At 43.8% G+C, this 15,365-nt stretch overlaps 1 protein-coding gene across 1 annotated transcript in view; it reads left to right on the plus strand.

The window, feature by feature from the left end:
• FBXO15 (F-box protein 15) overlaps positions 1-15,365 on the plus strand; it is a 395,164-nt gene that overhangs the window by 155,123 nt on the left and 224,676 nt on the right. The window contains exon 7 of the mRNA XM_078687513.1: positions 6,417-6,546. Coding sequence (XP_078543639.1) covers positions 6,417-6,546 — 130 coding nt within the window. The remainder of the gene's footprint in view (positions 1-6,416; positions 6,547-15,365) is intronic.

Below are 15,365 nucleotides of genomic sequence, written 5' to 3' on the forward strand. Positions count from 1 at the left end.
CTCTGAGGAATGAGGAAGAGTCTTCGTGTGTGTCGCTGCCGCTTCGTGCTCTCTCCCCCTCTTGCTGGTGTGGTGCTGGTCTTCTCCCTCTCTCGGCCGCCATGGTCTTCTCCCTCTCTCGGCCGCCGTGGTCTTCTCCCTCTCTCGGCCGCGCGTCCTCGACCTCCTGGCTCCTTCTCTTCTCGCCGCAAATCAAATGGAAAATGGGTGCCTCCCTCCTCTTCGGCGGAAACAGCAAATTTCGCGGGCTTTATGCCAAATATCGCGGCATTTCCAGAGATCGCGCGATTTCGCGATTTTTTTGCAAATCGCGAAATCGCGATAAGCTGGAGGGTCTGACTTGGGAGGTACAATAGGTCCCTCTGTGACTCCCTTACTAGCTTCACAGAGAAGCTTCCGAAAGAAGACCGACAGGATTTTGTCAAAATCCTACAGGAGGGAGGACTCGTAGCCAACCAGGTCATTAGTGCCGCAGCAGATGCCTCTGACTTTGCGGCCCATGGCTACTCCCATGGCATCTGCTCACGGCGATCGGCGTGGCATCGCCTTACGGGCCTCAAACCGAATGCCCAAAAGAAAATCTTGAACCTCCCCTTTAATGGTTCTTCTCTCTTCGGTCCACACGCTGACGATGAAATGACCAAAATGAAATCCGAAATGGACACTGTGAAGGCTGTGGGTTTGGAAAAGCGTAAGGAATTCAAGAAGCGCTTTCGTCAGGGGGATAAGCGTACTTACGAGCAGAGGGTTCAAACCCCTCAATGGTCTTCCCAAACTCAACAGAAAACCCAATTTCAGCAGAGACGTCGAGGCAGAGGCAACAGTAACAAGCAGCAGTCTGCCTCCAAACAGCCTCCCAAGCCCTGAGCGCTTGCTTCCTCCTCAACTGTTCGCCACTCCGGTGGGAGGGACTGTTTCTCATCATCTGGAAGAGTGGAGATCCATAACAAAGGACAGATGGGTGCTGAATATTGTGCAGCATGTTTACTTGCTGAAGTTCAATTCCTCTCCTCCGCAGGTTTCTCCTCAAGTAAAGCTGCTTCCCCGTTTCCACAGTCAGCTGCTACAGGACGAAGTCTCTGCACTCCTCAAGAAGAAGGCTATAGAGGAGGTTCCTTCCATGCAGAGAACTCAAGGAGTCTACTCCCGCTATTTTCTTGTCCAAAAGAGGCGCAGTCAAAGAATACAGGCCCATTCTAGACCTAAGACTACTAAACAGATTCATCCGGAAAGAAAAATTCCGCATGCTAGCCCTGCATCAGATCTTTCCCCATCTCCATCAGGGGGACTGGATGTGTGCCATCAACATGCAGGACGCTTACTTTCACATACTTGTCTCAGTGAGGCACCGAAAGTTTCTCAGGTTTCAGATCGGGCGCCAGCACTACCAGTATCGAGTGCTTCGGTTTGGCCTCAAATCCGCGCCACTGACATTCTCAAAGTGCATGGCAGTGGTGGCTGCTTTTCTCCGCAGGCGGAAGATCTTCGTCTATCCTTACCTAGACGATTGGCTGCTGAAAAGCTCCACTCCGGCTCTTCTTCAAGACCATCTGTCGTTCTGTCTCAACCTGATGAACTCATTGGGGTTGCAGGTCAACTTCAAGAAATCAGTACTCAATCCTTCCCAACGGATTCACTACCTGGGCGCTTCCCTGGACTCCGTTCAAGCAAGCGTGTGTCCTTCGGAGGAGAGATTGTCATCCATGCTTCTGAAGTGTCATCTTCGACTGGACAATCACCGTCCCATAGCCAGACAAGTGTCCTCTCTCCTGGGATCGATGGCCTCATGCATTTACATCATGCCCAATGCACGCCTTCACATGAGGCCTCTGCAGCAGGCTCTCGAGGACCAATGGTCTCAGAGGGCAGGTCACTGGTAGGACCGTGTCTCTCTTCCACAAGGTGCCAATGACTCAATCAAATGGTGGATGAAACGCTCCAACCTTCTCCGGGGAGTTCCATTCCATCGCCCTCCTCCATCGCAATCCGTGATCACGGATGCCTCTCTTCAATGCTGGGGTGCTCATATGGACCAGCTTCAGGTTCAAGGCCTCTGGCTTGAAGAAGAGCGAGGCTACCACATAAACTTCCTCGAGCTTCGAGCCATTCATCTAGCGCTCAAATCTCTGTACCCGTCTCTGCACACCAACTACATCCAAGTTCAGACAGACAACATGACAACCATGTTCTATCTGAACAAGCAGGGAGGCACCAGGTCAAGAGTACTATCCCTGGAAGCGCAAGCCATCTGGCACTGGCTCCTGGCAAGAGGTCTATCCATTGTGGCAGTTCATCTACCAGGAATACAAAATGTCCAGGCGGACTGCCTAAGCTGATACTTTGTAGAAGCGCACGATTGGGTGCCCAAAGAAGACTTTGCACAAGAGGTCTTTTATCTATGGGGCGTACCAGACATAGACTTGTTTGCAGACGCCGCAAATGCAAAATGCCACGTCTTCGCGCCCAGGTTCCCCAACAGGGCTCACGGGGGAACGCACTTTTGACCAGCTGGTCGCAAACATTGCTGTACGCCTTTCCTCCCCTGCCTCTGATCCCGGTGGTGATTCAGAAATTCTACAGGACCAACACCAGGATGATCCTGATAGCGCCGGAGTGGCCACGCCAGTGGTGGTACCCGGATCTCCTCTAGCTGTCGGAAGTCCCGCACCGGCGACTCCCTTGCCATCCAGACTTGTTGACCAAGGACCAGGGGAAGGTGTTTCATCCCAACCTCCCTTCACTTAGCTTGACGGCATGGCTCCTGAGGTCATACAGTATGGACACTTAGACCTCCCAGCAGACTGCATGAACATTCTAAAAGAAGCCAAGAGACCATACACTAGGAAGTCTTACGCTTTCAAGTGGAAGAGGTTTTTCATATGGTGTCTTGACAACTCTCTGGACCCTATCCATGGTCAGGAGCAGGTGATTCTACCCTATCTGTTGCATTTAGCAAGGTCAGGCCTCAAGTAGCCCTCCATCAGGGTTCACTTAGCGGCAATCACAGCCTATAGGAAGTCACCTACTCAGACATACTCGTCAAAGTCATAAGCTCCCGCCCACCTCCCCGGACGAGCATGTTCATATAGTTATGAGATGTTTACTGTGGATCTACTCAGGTGTTATGCACCTCCAAAAAGAACTGACCCAATTGCCACCTGTGGTGCACCATGGGAGCAGTGGGTCGCCTTCAGGTCTTAAAGGCACGGTACCCCTACTCTAATGCCTTAAAGGCAAGGTGTTCATTTTCTTTGTTGCTTTATAGTCTACTGCAATCTACTGGCAAATGCCTGCAATTACAGGTTTTCCTATGGCAATAAAGCATTGTTGTATGCAAATGTTTACAGCTCTCTTTTTCTTCCTTAGGGGTTGGGAGAGTACTGCTGTGTATATGTAATTTATGTAATGTTGCGGCAGATTTGCCAGTTGGGAAATGTTTTAAGCTGCAAATATATGTTTTCACATACATATATACATATATATTTATATGTATTTATATGTATTTTCTATATGCTCCGGGATCCCGCACATGGGCGGGGATTATTAATAGATTATGACTTTGATGAGTATACCCCTGGATGAGAACTAGGATTACAGCTAAGTAACTAATCCTTCTGGAACACCAGTAAAGCCTTGCAAGGCCCACTGCACCATGCCTGGGGCAACCCAGAGATCAGCACTTTCAATGGGAAGCCTTGCAGCCCCAGGCTGCAGCCCAGAAGCTTCTTGCCGCACTATACCAACGGGAAGCCTTGCAGCCAAAGGCTGCAGCCCAGATGCCTCTTGCCGCAATATCAGCACATCAATGTCCTCCTCTAACACAGGCACTTCATCCGCACCAAGTGTATCTTCATCCACACTGAGAGTAGCACCATCATCCGATTATTCCATGTGGAGAGAAAACTCACTGCCTGAATCTTCCCCTCCCACCTCTCCCTCCGAATCAGTCAGACTCTGAACCATGGTCAGAGGAAGGCTCACAAAGCATACCAACAACCTGCTGAGCACTAACCCTGCGGCTAGCCATTATCCTTACTAAGAAAGAAGACTGCACAAACAAGTCAACAACAACCAACACTGTGCAAAATAGGTAAACAAAGTGTGGCTTTAGCACAAATATCTACATACTCAAAAACAATCTAACTCTCTTGCCAAAGATAGCTACGCTCACCAGCTCATAATCTGCAAAGACACAGAAAAAAGCAACAATATCCCACTAGAAAGAAAAAACAAAAACAATAACTCATAAGACAACAAAGTACCCTTTGAGCACTAATGCAAAAAGATTTTGACACTCAAAACACAGAAGCCAAACATACTGCTATTGCACCATTTGCAAAAAACACATTCATGTAGGGAAAATAAACTAATTTAGAGTAAGTGGTACAAAAAAATTCTCCTACCAAGCACATGCGACTACACAAGCTGCAGAATCAGCAGTAACAAAACCGCAACCTGGAAAAGTCTAAAGAGCAAAAGCCTTTAACTAGAATAAAACGGAGAAATAAAAAAAATACTATTACATTTCACAAACAACAATACAATTAACACACAATGTCACTACCCAAATGGTCAATCTGCCAGATGGGCCTTCAAATAGGGCTGAGAAAAATTGGGATTAGGTGGCGTTTTCTACCAAGCCACTGTGCGCGCTGACGTCATGGGATTCCCATGGGGGGGTCGGGGGTGGCAGCGCAAACTCTTCTGCTGTCATCTCCCTTTGTGGGGGTGAAATCGGACACCCGTGGGAGAAGCACCAGCGCTTCCCCTGTGGGTGGGTGCCATGACGGCCAGAGCAGTCATGAGCACACGGCCACTGTGCATCATGACTGCTCCAGGCTATCATGAGCACTGAAAGGGTTAATTGAGATTTTTGTTTTGTTATCTTTCCGATTCTATAGTAAGTACTGAGAAAAGCCAATTGAGGTTTGTGTATCATCCATCCATTTCTGCTTACACGTGTGGGTGGCAGGGCACTCACGTGTAGATAATCAGGTTACTGGTGAATAGCAAAGCACCTAATGTTTACAGAATGAGTGGTGAATAGTCACATAATGGACCTATTCTCGCACATAACACATGAGGTTTCATGGTAATTGAAGCTAAGTTCAGCTACAACAAGAAATGTTTCTAATGCGTAGCATGAGCGCGGGTCTGATAAGAAAAATAATCTTGCAATATGCAGTACTTTCACCAAACAAATGTACTACGTATAACAGTGGAGGGACATTGGTGGAATGTCTTAGTCATGTAATTGGTAGTTATGCAATGATAGTGACTGTAGTCTATCTCTCATGTAGCCTTGAAAAAGTTGCATGTACATTAAACAGAGGTGACAAAACACGTGTTGGCTCTGGGCTTTCGGCCAGTCACAGTAACTCCCATTAACCCCTTCGACGCTGATGACGATCTGGGCTCGTCATGAGGTAGCCTCCTCGCACGCTCATGACGAGCCCAGCTCGTCACGTAAAGTGCGCTTTTGAAAAAGTCAGCGTACGAGCGGAATTCCGCCCGCACGCATGCGGTTAAAGAAGGATCAAAAAAATAATAAAAGACTGAAGATTCCAATTATTTGTTTTGCGTTGTGACCATATATTCTGATTGACTTACTTTGCTACTGTTGTTACATTCATTTTGTTATAAATCCCACGTGTGCTAGGGAATGTTGTAAACAATCTTCATGTATGTTCACGTCCTTGGTGCCTTACCACCGGCACAAGATCTCTCTGGAACTGCCTGGCTTGCACGCAGAGCAATGATGCACCAATCCTACAGGATACATTGGATTTTATCATTCGGAACAAGAGTCAGGAGGTGAGTGATGGACTCAGCCACAGGGTGCAAAATCAGGGCACCTTCCATGTTGGTGAAATATTGAAGCACCCTACCCAGACATCATCCCCTACCAATGTGGAGGTTGCCTCCGCTTTCCCCTAAATCAATGGTGTTGTGTGTGGATCAAGCATGCAAAGCGGACCCCTGAAGTTTAAGTGTGCCACACTGTAAAATTAAAATATTTAGTAGCTTCATGGGCCGGCATCTGCTGCTGTGCCAACCATCATTTCCCTATCCTTTGCCCTTGGCTGCCACCCTTTACCTCCCTCTTACCTCCCTTAGTTCCCTACCTCACTCTGCTAACTGTCTGGAGGGTTTGTCAGTTGAGGAAAGGTACTAGTTGGTGGATTGTCATGCTGTATGAAGATCTGTGTGATCTTAACTGAATAGTAAATATTCCAGGAACAGTAAGACTTGTTGATCTTTTACAACCAAATACAGTATATTCTTTATCGGAAAGGCTAACACTTGTTAAAAGACACCAGTTGATTAGTTTACTTATTTTCATACATCCACTTTATTAAATCAAAGAGTTCTAGAAGATCTTTATTAATTTCCCTTACTCTTTGTGTGTTTTAAAGGCCACGTCGACGATCTCTTATTTCTGAATACGATCTGACAAATCTTAAAGATTGCAGCATATTGCTAGGGTGCGACAATCTCGTCAAAGTGTCTCGCCTGAATCCTGGACTTCTGCTTGGATTATGGAGGGTAGGAAATATTCTTTCTCTTATTTGATTTCTTATTTTTTGATTTGATTGAAAAAAAATACTCCAATGCGTATTGTATTTCTCACAGTTATTTCCTTTTTCTCCAAGCTATTTAAGCATGTACCACACTTCCACTGAGTAGTTCGAACTAGTTTTGCTGTGCTTTGTTTACTATGCATGTTCAAATGAGTTTGCAACACACATTTTTGTTTTATGTTTTTTAAATAAATGATGACCAAAGTAGAGAGATGGACTTTGAAGCTACTTAATCAAGCCTACTTTGGCATGTTACATATATGAAACTCTTAATTTTGAATAACTTTACCTCCATTTCTTATGTGTCAACTTGTGGGTCACCATAAAAGTCCTCCTTTTGTCCGGTTCAATCCTTCTAACTTTATCTGCATTAATAAGGTAAAATCCCTTCCCACTCCTTCCTCCTCAGTTTTTCATCTAAACCCCAAACACACACTGGCCCACACTGAGCCACTGTCATGTTTTTTGCTCCTCTGTCTCTTTTTGTCCAGTTCCCATTTTTCAGTAAATGGGCCCTGATATAACCTGAACATTGTCACCCCAGGATGCTCTCTGATATTCACTAAAGGTACATTATCCAAGAGAATGTGGGAGATCCCAGTTTAACAATATGTTTACAATTTTTGGATCTTTTACTTATTCACCTGCTTTGAATATTCCCTGTAGTTAGGATGTACATTCTTAGTACATCTTAATAAAAAGTATATTTAAACAAGTTAAAAAAAAATTAGAATGTAGTTCATCCACCTCATTTGGAGACTCTTCTGCTCCGCCAAAGAGAGGTTATATTTCAAGGTCTGTATCAAAACTTAATGTTAAATATTTTCATTGCACTGAAAATTGTTTGCTTCTAATGGATAATCCTGTAGATTTATTAAGTGAACCTGTGTGCTAGGTGATAGACCCCATCTTAAATTATTTGAAGCAGTTTTAAATCTGTTTCAAATCTTTGGTGCTAGGTAGCATCACTCCTCTGTCAGTTTCTTTTGTTCATGCTTCTGCAGATGCAAGATCTAGAGTTCTTGGTGGGTTTCTTATAATTTTTTTCTCTGTTTTTCTGATTATTAAAAAAAAATCAGAGGGGTTAATTAATTTGTAATTGTCTAGCTTTAGGCCTTGTAGTTATCACCGACCAATGTCAGTAATAGAGCGGCATTTCAAATGTTTGTAATGATTAGATTTCAGCACATTTCATGAGATCTCTGCCTTTTTCAGAATCGTAAGGCCATCAGGGAAAGCGGGATAAAGTTAATGGTGGCATCTTTGAATGTTCAGACGAAGTCCCCGTCTATGCAAGTGACCAGGATACTTTCTATATCAAGAACTAGATTTCAAATCTGATCTTTATCCAGAACTCCATATTTATGCTTAAAAAGCATAAAAAATAATAGTGACAACCTTCTTCAAAACATGGAAAAAAATCAAAGCTGTGGCCTAACTCCTTGTCCATGCAGGCTCTGGTACTAGAACCTATTCCTATTCCTAAGAAGAAATATGACATTCAAGGAACCAAAGATGCCTCTCATTGTTAAGATTGCAGATGCTCCAGTAATGTCTCTAAGGGGCAGTAACTTTTACTTTGGGGAAATCCCAGGTGATATCATGGACTTCATTCATGGCTTCTACTTCCTTCATTTTAGAACCACTATAGGAGGAGCTTGTCTTGTTTAGTCTCCCAGATGGCCTGTAGCGGAAAAGGTGAGTTTAGCACTTCTACCTCTTTGACTGAAGTTTGGATTGTTTCATATTAGGTGGATGTGATACTAAACACAAACTATTGTTACGGCCTATGGCAATTTTAACATTGTTTACTTCTATTTAAAGTTACAAAAGATTCCCAGCATGATAATGAGCAATGATTCAAGCATGTGCTTATGAAAGATCCAATGCTGAAGAATGAAGAATACCTGAAGTAACATTCCTGACCCAGCTGATTGAAGAGAACATCTCCACAGCACCCTTGGCTAACAAGTACATAATCTCCTTCATGGGTTTTGTTTGCGTGGGGGGAAGGGGGAACAGAGCTTCTGCTAAAGGCAGGAAACAAAGATTCTGAATCAACGGGAAACTCTGAGACAATACTCTTTCCTACCATTTGGAAACGAAATAGGATAACCCCCCACAATTGGTGGCTCATGATGCAGGAGGCAAGAGTCAAAACTGGAGGCAGAAGTTTGAAGCAGCCAGACTATTCTCTCCTGGCAACAGCTCTACACTTTCTGCACAATATCCACTATTGCCTCAATGATTTTGCATTTGTTGATGGCCATGGGGAAGGCTTTAGCTTCTCAACAAGTTATACAATCAATGGACCCATCTGGTGAAACAAAGCAGGAGCTTCACTTCGTATAAATTATTTCCAAGCAATAAGCAATAAACAGCCTTTTCAACTAACAGAAATGATTGGTCAAAAGGCTTGGCTTGAAACTGAGCCTAGACATCCACAGAAAAATAATTCCAGAAAGGTTTCCTATAGACAATTGCCAAGCCCATACACATAGAGACAGCATACGCTGAATCCATTCAAGAATGCATTGCATGCTTAGTGACAGCAATCCAATCCAGACACAATTCCATACATGAATCTTGAGAAAGTGAGGGGACCACCCTGGAGCCTAAACCTCTTAGAGAGGTTCTAGTTAGGTAAACTGTATTCTGGCACTTCCTTGGGGTGGGTAAGCCTTTCATGCTCAAAAAATAAATGGTTATTTATTAAATCGAAAATGTTAATACAGAAAATACATTTTCATGAGTTGCAGTATGTTGCTAGTATAAGCTAAAGCACAGACAATTTCCTGATAGAAAAGCAGAAAGGCTCCTTTATTTTCTAATTCATGTTTCAGTGAATGAGGTGTGAGAGGCACAGCCAACATGTGTTATTCCCACTATTGGCAAGCAGGCCTGGGGCTTTTTCAAGGTGGTCAGCATAGAGGACTATAAGAAGTCTGTGCTATATAATGCTAGATCTCTCAATGATTTTTTGGTATCTTAGAGCATCATTCTTAGTGTATGTATCGGAAAATAGTGCAAGGAGAAGGTTGTTGGCATGAGACCGGTCGGTCCAAGTTTTCCGTCAAAGTCTTTGTGGTCGGAAAAACCGAGATCTTTGCATGAAACCTACTTGGAGGACAAAGATCATCTCCTTCACTCACCATAATCTTTATGAGAAAGAACTCAACACATTTAGTTTCAGACCAGGCTGATCCCAACTAACTATTCCATATTCTGTAAAGCATGCGTTTTTGTAACAGGAACAATATCTGGAAATTTAGCCGGGTGTGAATATTGTGTAGTCTTCCCTTTTACTGTCTCCCAAATAGGAACAGACTTAAAAGGCATGAAGGAAGGGACCCAACTAGGGTCACCCGGTTCACTGTCGGCCTCCACTAGCCTTCCAAGAAAATGATGAGTCGATGTCGCAGTAGAGAATGCAATCTAACTGGTTTATTCACAACGTACACTGCAGTGGAGTCCAGTCTGACCAGCCTCCTTATGATGGCTGATGAGGAACTGACTCTGACAAGCATAAAGTTACATTATGTATGCTGCAGTGCCCACAAAGACCCACCCTTTATGGAAACATACTGTTTGGACAAACGCTGAACAAGAGGGACGCACAGAATGTTGAGCTAAGAGTCTGAGACCGGGCACACACTATCTCTCTGGCGAGGTCATACAGTCTGTGCTTGCAGCTGGAATAGTGGGAACACCCTCTATCTCAGGGAAAGGTATGCATTAACAAGCAACTTTCTCATGCTTCAGTGACGCCTAACCTTGGAGATGCAACTGCATCCCAGCAGCTTTCTGCTGAGGCAAGCAACATGAGACAAAGCTTGGTCTTCGTTACAGAACAAGATGGCGCCAATAAAGTTGGCGCCAAGGATGCTAACATAACACGGAATAGAGCTTGAGAATAGCAAAGGGAGCATTTTGATTCTGTGCATTACGGAAATAACATTTCAAATCTAACAGAGCCTCCTTTTAGCATTCATGCTAAGCTTTATTGGTGGCATCAGGTAAGGGTCTTTACAATTCTAAAAGAAAAGGGAGAAAAGAAGTGCTCAAAAATAGTCAACATTTAGGTACTCATTTGGCTACCAGCAAAGGCTGAATGTCCATACAATATATAACAGACACCGTTCAAAGCTAGACAGGCAGGAAGGCAGTGTATGCACAGACTACATGTCAAAATGATGCCAGCTATGGCAACTATGAAAATGATAATCCTTTAACCCCAAGACGCTAATAGGCCCCAGAACAACCCGTGAGTGACCACGTGCCATTTTCTTAGTGTATGTCAGATGCAAGCCTATCCCTTCAATATCTTTCTGAAGCATAGTCCTATATTTTGTATCGTATGGATATCCTTGCTTAGAGATCAGGGTACTTAAGCAGCAGGCAAATAAACTGGGAGACCGTTTATGCAGAAGTAGCATGGAAAAATAGTATCAGCCAGTACGACTAAACCAAGAAGTATCTTCCAACCCCATGTCACGAACAAAATCCAACCCACCCCGATAATGTCCATGTACCTGTTTCCTTGTACATATCAGCTGATAGAACAAACATTTTCAATATAGGACAATCTATGCATGGCCTTATGCAGGGCCTATATCACAAAAACATGCTCAGGCTGTGAGGGTGTTGCACCAACCAAATGATGAACAGACTATTTTCTCTTTTTGGACCAGCCCCGCTCTAGACGAGGTGCTGGAAATTGCTGTTCTTCAATAATGTGGCTACCAAAAGGATACATGGTGTTTGGGAGAGAAATGCAACACAATGGAATTGGTGACCAGGGAACAAGAGGATGCGCAAAACTCTTCTTTCCAGTGTCCTTGAGAGAATCGTTACTGGCAGGCTCCTATTGATCACTGGCGTGTACCTGCTCTTCCAGCTCGAATCTAGATCCCACATTGCAGGGCAAGGTATTTATTTCTTCAGAATCACAGTCCATTTGCCCTGTTCGTTGACTGTCCAAACAATGCACCAATCTCCCTTTTACTAATCTATTGTTGGTACCTCGGGCGTGGTACATGCATCCTATTCTTCAGCAATACAGTCCATCCCTACTAATCTGACCTTCCCTTTGGTGCACTGTTCCTCCTGTGGAGGCGCAAATTGTACCTCAACACTCCGGGTACAGAGGGGTCGGGAAAAAGGGGTTCAACCTCAAGGGGGACCAAGGGGCAGAGGCTCAAACACAGGGGAGCCCACTGGCTTGGGCTCAATGGGCTGGGATTCGAGCACAGGTAGGCAAACAGGTCGGGACTCCTTGATTGCCCCTCTTTCTTTTGGTGGTCCTGCCTCGTCCAGCACTTCTTTGCTCTGCATCAATATTAAGTGATGGTCCATAAAAAGCAGCCAGGCTGTGCATCGCGTCCGGGCCTCTCTGATGTGACTGCAGGGCTTCCCAGACCTATTATTGAATAGAATGCAAACTTTCGGTTAACTGGCAAAGATAAAACTGTATATACTTGTTTCAATCAGGACATCCTTTGAATTATTATATCTGTCTATTCCTATATTATTAATCTAAAAAAAAAGAGAAAATGTGGAGAGCGAAATTACCGGAGCCATACAGGTACCCTTCCTAGTATTGTGCGTCATGCGCAGAATACAGTTCACAGGCTGGGCAATGTCTCATCATAACCACGGGAAATGCACCAACATTTTTTTCTTCTCTCCCCAACCCTATTATTTCACTATCCCCCGTCCCTACAAATGTGCCGTACATTCAACTTAAACATTGTGACTTCCGGTACCCACCCAGCAGGGCCTGCTACAAGCATTCTTTTCATTTCATCTTGGTCATTTTCCTTATCTGTCTGGTCTGCAAACACATTCGTCCTTTCCACAGCATCAGTTACTTTCCGGTGGAAACTACACTTACTCACAATTCACAACCCAGTTACTCAGGCTAACTAATAAGGAACTGTATTTAGTGTTGCGGTAACTTGAGCAATAGTGGTGGTGCCACCTGGGAATTTAAACAAGAGCCCTCAATCTTTAGTTACCTTTAAGGATCAGATAAGGGAACATCAGTCTAGTCTCGCCGTCCTTTCATCTCCTTTTCAATTCCATCATTTGGCAGAAAGGAGGGCCAGTAACATGGCTGACTTCAAGGTGACACATCTTTTAATCATGACATTTTTGGTGAACAATGCTACTTTATAGCCGGTTAGACGTGCAATGGTGAGGTGCTGTGTCGCTGTTTATTTAAGGGCATGATCACAGCAAGGTGTACCATAAATGTAAGATCAGTGGCAAAAACAAGTCGAACCGATTGTCTTACGGAGACGGCCACTGTCATGACCGCCCCCTAGACCCCTCGGGAGGGCTCTCGCGGTAGCATCAAAGACAGAAAGGGCACAATAAACCTTATTGTGTACTTACAACACAAAATGGTCGCAACAATCTATGTACCAAGCACAAAAGCCAAAGAAAGCACAGTTTGTTAGTTGCCCAAGTGTGAGTTGTCAAAAAAGCTGTTTCAGGCATTCAGGGTAAAGGCTCATACACCTCATTTAATGTGTTAGTTTGCCAAAGAGCTAATTTCCTACCCCTCCTTCGACAGTAGGTGACCTAAGTAGGAAACCTCCTGTCGACAATACTTACCTCTTTGAAAAGCATACTCCCTGGCCATTCAAAGCTAAATGCTATAACTGTTTGTTTGAAATGGGGAACTCTAGTTGGCAGAGGTAGGTACCTTTGTCCAAATAGGGACTCTTCCGTTGAGTCAGGGTAAGGGGGATAAACACTTTAGATAACCCCCTCTTATCCCTGTGGTAGCTTGGCACGAACAGAAAGGCTTATCCCAAAGGCAACGTGTAAATTATTTGTACCAACACTCGCAGTAACACAGTGAAAACACCACAAAAGGACAGGAGCCCAAATGGACACCCTCTGTCTCTGTCACACTGAAACCAGACAGTCAATCCACAATCAGGCAGAGGCATACAGAAATGTTGAACAAGAAAATAGCCTCTTTCTAAAAGTGCTATTTTCAAACACAGACTTTAAGACCATCCTTACTAAAAGATGTATTATCAAATTCCGAGTTCAGGGATAACAGACCTACATTTCCATCTTATTCCTATGGGAAGATATGCTTGTAAAATGTTACAAATCATTCCCCATTCTGTCCTATGGCCATGGTAGCCTTTCAATAGTTAAAAAATGAAATTGGCAGCATTTCACTATCAGGACATGTTGCTCACACCAGTGCACGTCCTACTTTTCACATGAACTGCACCCTGCCCAGGGGGGCACGTTGGGCCTACCATAGGGGTGTCCTATGTACAAAATACTTGCAGGCACTGCGGTGGCAACCCTGAGGTATCTTTTCCGGGCTACTCAAGCGGGAGGCACAATTAGTGTTGCAAGCCCACTTGAATGAACAATAGAGGGCTCTGGCTAATAATCAGCAAGGCAAGGTCAACTCGATACTAGAACAACAACACAATTGCCTATACTGATGCTCGCTATATTGATTCCTTTAACCAATCACACGTGACAGGCATAGTGACTGAAAAAAAGTACATTTTTATTTTCTAATAGATTTTTAAAGATTCAATTTCATCAAGAAAACTTAAAACGTTCATGTCCACATCAGATATCACACATACATAATAATATTCCTGAGTCAATTATATGATGAGACATTGAACATCACATTTGACAAAAACGCTTAGTACGTGAACAAGCTCAGGTTCCACATTTTCCAGATACATAAAAAAGAACATGAATAAATGGAAAGAAAAAAGAAAAAGGCCGAAGGGGGAGGTTGAGAAATTGTTTAGAAAACGCAGTCTTCAAATTTTTAAAGAAAAACACAACCCCATTTGGGACATTTGCTAAACCATGTAGTATTCAGGTAACCCAAAATAATCATTATGATTTAATCAAGCAATTCATAGAACAAAAGTTAACCCGATACTCAGTTTTAATGTTCACTTGTTTGGTCAAACAGAAAAAAGGCTGATGCGTTTCGAACCCCTGTTGAGCCTTAAGTGGGGTTCTCCTCAGGACATGGAACGAAAGGGAGCTAAAAGAAAATAAACAAAAGGGGTGCTCTTGTTACCACTTATTCAAACATTTAACTAACCACTTCCAACCTTGAAAACCTCTGTTTCTAATTTACCTTGTATAGACTATCTGTACCACTTCAGATGACTGTAGTAGGGAAAGCTGTAGAAATGAAAGAAGAAAGTCCCGGAAAGGACTCAGTCAGTAATAAAACTTGTTATAAAGTTGTCATCCCAGGGGATAATGCAGAATGTTGTTGGGATTTTTTTTTTCGCACTTACTTCGTTCTGATTCAAGATGAACTGCCGTGGAAAGAAAAATCTTCATACCTATTGAGGGCAATTACTGTCCTGAGCGGTCGCCTCTTGTGTGAACAACAAAGTTGACGTCAGAAGACTATGATTTGTGTGGTCTCTAGGGTGAATAAAACATCTTCGTGAGAAAATGAACCGGACTTGTACTTTTTAAAATTAGAAATGGGAGAAAAGGGAAAGGGTTGTGGTTTCACGTACCTGATTCAATTATTTCCAGAACGCCGTGCGCGTACCGATCACTGTCCGTGTCTCCCAGCCAGCGATCTCCAGTCGTTTCCTCTCTTCTCAGATGCAGCCTTTTTATGACGACACAAGCGTGCACTTCCTAAGTGTCACGTGACCGCATCGACTTGAATCGTACAATGTCAAAAAGCATTATTGTTTCCCGTTGAGGGATAAACTGTGGAATAGATGGTAAAAAAAAGTATGCTTATGGTGATTT

Source organism: Lissotriton helveticus, chromosome 4_1 (assembly GCF_964261635.1).
Source record: "Lissotriton helveticus chromosome 4_1, aLisHel1.1, whole genome shotgun sequence".
NCBI classification, from domain to species: Eukaryota; Metazoa; Chordata; class Amphibia; order Caudata; family Salamandridae; genus Lissotriton; species Lissotriton helveticus.